The 5,466-nt window shown below is 45.2% G+C and overlaps 1 protein-coding gene across 6 annotated transcripts; it reads left to right on the top strand.

The window, feature by feature from the left end:
- The first annotated feature begins 472 nt into the window (after positions 1 to 472).
- Positions 473 to 4,801, top strand: dmrt3a (doublesex and mab-3 related transcription factor 3a). Of its 6 annotated transcripts, XM_071905377.2 has the most exons (3): positions 473 to 798; positions 2,906 to 2,913; positions 3,152 to 4,801. In XM_071905377.2, the coding sequence occupies exons 1-3, from the start codon at positions 473 to 475 to the stop codon at positions 4,162 to 4,164; spliced, it is 1,347 nt and encodes a 448-aa protein (XP_071761478.2). In that variant the 3' UTR covers positions 4,165 to 4,801. The 6 variants fall into 6 exon arrangements, with proteins under 6 accessions (XP_071761478.2, XP_071761476.2, XP_071761477.2 ...); XM_071905375.2 differs by lacking the exon at positions 2,906 to 2,913 and having other exon boundaries at positions 473 to 848; positions 3,137 to 4,801; XM_071905376.2 differs by lacking the exon at positions 2,906 to 2,913 and having other exon boundaries at positions 473 to 857.
- The last annotated feature ends 665 nt before the right edge of the window (positions 4,802 to 5,466 follow it).

The raw sequence follows: 5,466 nt of genomic DNA, 5'->3' as shown, positions 1-5,466 counted from the left end.
GTTTCTTGAATCGAGAGGCTTTCAAAGATGTCATTTGTTTCAAAGAAAAATGTCCAAACGGGTGAACCTGAATTGGAAACAGGGGAATGATCTCACCCTCACTGGCAGATTTCCCCCCTTTGTTAAAAGGATAAACACAATTTTACGAGTCCGTACTACTCTAAATGACTTGATGGACATTTTTTGCAGTGTGGACGCGCCTTGACGCGAGTGACAGTGTTTGGTTACTCGTCTCCATAAGCGCGTGTCAGGCTGATGCATATCTGTCCTGTCAGCCTGGGGAAAGGTGGATCCTGCACTACGAGCCCACACCTCTTATCCTCATCCCGTCATGCGTGCAGCAGAGCAGCTTCATCCAGCTGGATCTGTGTGACCGCCGCCGCTGACAGCTCTCCGCCCCGCCTCGCCTCGCCTCTCAGAGACACTTGTGCGTCTTGGAAAACACGTTGCGTCTGACCGCCGCCGGGACAGAATGAATGGCTACGGGTCCCCCTACCTGTACATGGGGGCTCCGGTGTCTCAGCCCCGGGCTCCGCTGCAGAGGACCCCCAAGTGCGCCCGGTGCAGGAACCACGGCGTGCTGTCCTGGCTGAAGGGGCACAAGCGCTACTGCCGCTTCAAAGACTGCACCTGCGAGAAGTGCATCCTGATCATCGAGCGGCAGCGGGTCATGGCGGCCCAGGTGGCGCTCCGCAGGCAGCAGGCCAACGAGAGTCTGGAGAGCCTCATCCCGGAGTCGCTCAGAGCGCTGCCCGGCATCGGCTTACCCGGGGCCGGCGAGGGGAGCCAGGGCGCCCCGCCGAGGACCGAGGAGCTGGAGCTGAGGTGGAGCAGCTCGGAGCCGGGACAGGCCGGAGGCGGAGCACCGCCCGGCTCAGGTAGGACCGGGCACAGTCTGTTGAGACATCCGCAACAAAAGAAGGGGAAAGATTGCAATTAAAAGGCTGCAATTAAATATCTACCATGTGGCAGTTATACTCTTACAGGCCTATACGCTTTTTTGATGGGACGAAAATCATGAATGTAAAGGGAAAAAACGTGGAGATGTGCTGTTTGACAAAATAAAATAAAATAGGCTAAAAAAACAACAACAAAAAAAACAAGCAAAAAACAACAATAATAAATAATAATAATAGCCCTAATAATATAATAAATAAATAGAGCATGCTAGTAGGTTACACTAAGATGCCAAATTGTCTCAGGCCCATTTGATCACTATCGCATTATTCTAACAAATTAATATTCAGAAAAGAATCCGGAAATATAATCAGAGTTCACTGACGTCATGCTCAGACCGTCCGCACCTCTAATAAATAAATGAGTAATAAAAGAGACAAAGATTTCAATTGAGATTAATCTTCCATATGCCGCCTGAACTGACAGAAGAGTTTCTGATAGTGAAGATGACGCCAGTGTGGAAAATGTTTCAGTATCAGCTGACTGAGGACCTGACTGAGGACCTTTGCTTACAAACATTTGCAACATTTTTTTTTAAAGATGCTGCCATGTTTCTTGTGTAAAACGTGAGTAACACTGAAGTTACCCAACAGGCCAAACACCTTTTCTACAAAATGAATATTATGGCATTTTGTAACAGGGCGTTTATATAAGAATTTACTTCGCAGCCTTTATTTACAGGCTTTATAGACGTCATCACTAAAAGGCGTTTTTCAAGGTTTTTTTTATAGTAAAAATAAATAAGTAAATAAATTCACAGGACATAACTGTATATAGAAGCAAAATTCCCAAACGTGTCACAAAACACACAGAAGCTATTTCACTTTTAGCACATTTTTTAATGAAATATTTACAAAAAGAAAAAACCTGGTCAAACCTTCTAGGATAAATTTCACATTTATTCATTTAGTTTGATCTCATGGACAACAAACCCCATTTGTGTTTTGATTTATGTTTTATATAACGGGGTGAATTGCTATAACAACTGTTCTTTTTGCTAATAATTTTTAATATAGACTGTCTAAAATATATATATTGAATATATATTCATAGTTATAATTATAAGGGCATTATAATGGGAGTTTGATCAACATTAAGAGTATTATTAATTTAATTACATTTCTATTCTATTTATTTTGCATAGGCTATGTATTTATGTATTTACCTTATTTTACATTTACGTCACATTAACAAAGACTAGTCTTTTATTTATTCTTTTATTACTTATTTTTTGTTAGAATCGAAGCCAAGGCAGTCTTTATATACAAAAGTTTAAAATATCAAAATAAATGGGATTTTGGAAAGTGCCTGAAACATGTGATCCCTTGGAGCCTGTAAATCTTCTTTTTTTATTTATTTTTTTATTTGGAGTTAAGCCTGCCATAGTATCATTTCAGTGGCTTTCTATTTATAATTCAGTTGATTAAGGATGTTTATTTAGATTTTTACCAGAAGGCATTACGGTCAATATTCCACCCACATACCAGCATCACTTCAAAAGATCATGCATGTTTTATTTATTATTGAAATATTTCCACTGTATAGCTTAATGCTTTTTGTTGTCTTGCATCTGATTCCTGGCTGTTTTGAGAACAGCAGTCGGACACAAGGCCGAGCAAATTGGCATCGACTTCACATCAGCCCCATTTCATTTTGACAAATAGAGCTTAGCGGTTTAAAAGATTACAGTAATCAACGCTGGACAGGGCAAATCGAATGTAATCGCCATATTTCTAGCAGGAGGTCAGCTTCAAATGAAATGTTACCAAGCAACAGGCAATCTGTTTACAAAATGTGGTCAAAAGGCATCGAGGGTAGATTCCTCACTGACACACAGTCAGCACTTTGTGTTAACAGCTTCGGAGAGGGAAAAAAGTAAATCCACATAAATCGCTGTGTTGCAGACAAGTTGACAGCCTATTAATTGTATGTTACCTTTCTCTTTAAGAGGGCCGAGTGGCTTGGCCTTGCTTTTAATGGGAGAGGAGCTCAAACTGAAGAAGTGCAGTGTGTGTGTTATTCTGCAGTCAGTGTTATTCTGCAGACTGGTTCATATTCCTAATTCGTTTAACACCTCAAAGCAGCTTTATTCCCATTGCCGTCTTTTCCCCCCGCTATGTTTCTTCCTTGTTGTTTTATTATATTCTTGCCCGGACATGTTTCTTCACTGTTTTCTTTTCTCTTGGCCCTGTAGAGCCGGGGGAGGACGGTCCCGGCGAGGCGTCAGGCGGAGAGAACGGGGGCAGCTCCAGTGAGAAGGAGCAGGACCCCGTCAGCTCGCCAGAAGGCTCCAAACCCAACTCCTGCTACACCCCCGACCCCCCCGACCCCCCCTCCCACCCGGAGGAGAGCCGCTACAGCCTGCCTAAAGCCTGCAGCGGCGAGAGGGAGGCCAAAGCCGAGAGTCCCCAGAAGTTCCCCGTCCCGGCGGAGCAGAGCGTCCTGATCGAAGGCCTCGCCGGCTCCATCAACCTGCCCTTCAACCTGCGGGCCAACCGGCCGCCGCTGGAGGTCCTGAAGAAGATCTTCCCCGCTCACAAGCCTCCCGTCCTGGAGCTGATCCTGCGGGGCTGCGGAGGCGACCTGGTGGGGGCCATCGAGGTGCTGCTGTCCAGCCGAAGCCCGGACGGCGGCGCCCACCCCCACGCCGACCCCCACTCCGACGCCCTGGTGCTGCCTTCCAACGGACACCTGTTCGAACACGCGCTGGGCTCCTACCACCCGGTGTCCTCCTCCGCCAAGTGGTCGGTGGGCTCGGCCTTCCGGGTGCCCGAGTCCCTCCGGTTCTCGTCCGACTCGGCCTCGGGCGTGGTGTCCGCCGGGCCGCTGGGCGTCCCGCTGCAGCACCCGTCCTTCCCCCAGCCCGCCCGCTACCCGCTCATGCTGCGCAACTCCCTGACGCGCAGCCAGGCCAGCCCCTTCGTGCACAACGACGTGACGCTGTGGAATACCATGACTCTCCAGCAGCAGTACCAGCTCCGCTCGGCGGCGCAGTACGTCTCGCCGTTCCCCCCCGCCGCCGCCCCGGGGGGCTCCGTGTTCCGCGGCTCGCCCCTCCTCGCCTCCAGGCCGTCCGAAGAGCAGCGCATCAGCATCCAGGAGGAGGGATGCTCGCTGGGACCCAAGCCCAGCCTCTACTCCCCCGACGAGGAGTACGACGAGCGCTCCGACTCGGCAGACTCCCGCATCCTGAACTCATCCACCTAGATGATGATGATGATGATGATGATGATGATGATGAACTGAAGCCGAAGCACCAAAAATGTATTGTGAATGGATATCCAGTATGTGTTAATACAAAAAAAAGAGGGGATTGAATTGAACTTTATCAAGCAAATCACCCCTTGAAAGTGATGTTAACCTTAGCTTTTTAACATCGTCCCTCGTTGCTATCAAGATCCCCAGTGTCAGATGGATATATGACCAAAATGGATGAATGTAACAGAATGTGATCGGTCACATTGTTTTGAAAACCTATCAGCTATTTCCTGTAAGCATGTTTAGTACTGTGAAAATGTTCGATGTAAGGATCACCAATGCATGTCAAGAGTATGCCAAATAAACCTTGAGAATAGTCTAAATGGATCAGATTGCTGTCATTAGTGTTGCTGCCTAAATGAAACAATCAGATTTCATTACAGGCCTTAGACTTAATGAAATGTCTTGGCCTGGTAATGCAGTTCCACAAATTAGGCTGCGCGCTCTCCCATGAACAGCTGGGAAAACATGCACGTTAACGACGTTGAGTAATGATTAACTTATTTTTTTACCAAAGATCTTTGGTTACTTAAATTAAAAAACATTGTCCTGTGATATCTGTAAGTGCTTAACTGACTGAGTGTGGTTTTATTATTTCAGAAAGTACATTATTTAAAGTAAAATTAAATATCAGAAAATGTAAATATGTAAAATATGTGTTTCTCAAGATTGGCAATTATTGTAGCACTGGTATGGAGCGTAATCCTTTACTACAATGTAATTCTGATATCAGATTCATTTTACTCACAAAGTACAATAAATGTACAGGAAGTGGTGTCTTGTCTAGGTGCAAAGATGTGCTGACTTGCAGAATATCACAGTATATCCAAACATAACGTGGTACAAAGGCAACAGGACGTTACATATGGTGCCAAAGGAACAGTGAAGGGCTTAAAATTGAAAATATACTGTGATCTTGGAGGTTATGAGGTTTTATCTGGATGGAGTGCGGTTCTGAGATACTGAGCATCAAAGATTTGACTTCCCATATGGCAAAACTGTTACGTGCTTTCTATCTTTTTGAAATATTTAAACCCAAAAGGCTATTTAAAAAGAAAAAGAACACCACACAAGCATAAAGTAACATTCAGAGATCATGAATATGTCGATAACTCAAATTGGATACAAAAAAAAGTCAGACATAACTTATATTTCCAGGTGTTTAACATATATTTATTCAACATATAATATTGAATAAATATGTGCATTGAAGCAGCAGGTCATACAGCATGGTTGCAGCTGTGCAGGGAA

The sequence above is a fragment of the Centroberyx gerrardi genome, chromosome 8 (assembly GCF_048128805.1).
Source record: "Centroberyx gerrardi isolate f3 chromosome 8, fCenGer3.hap1.cur.20231027, whole genome shotgun sequence".
NCBI lineage: Eukaryota > Metazoa > Chordata > Actinopteri > Beryciformes > Berycidae > Centroberyx > Centroberyx gerrardi.
This window is presented reverse-complemented; position numbering and strand designations above follow the sequence as displayed.

Coding starts and splice junctions, on each gene's coding strand:
- dmrt3a (XM_071905372.2), top strand. CDS start 473: ATGAATGGCTACGGGTCCCCCTACCTGTACATGGGGGCTCCGGTGTCT. Junction 879..3,151: donor CGGAGCACCGCCCGGCTCAG/GTAGGACCGGGC, acceptor TTGGCCCTGTAG/AGCCGGGGGAGGACGGTCCC.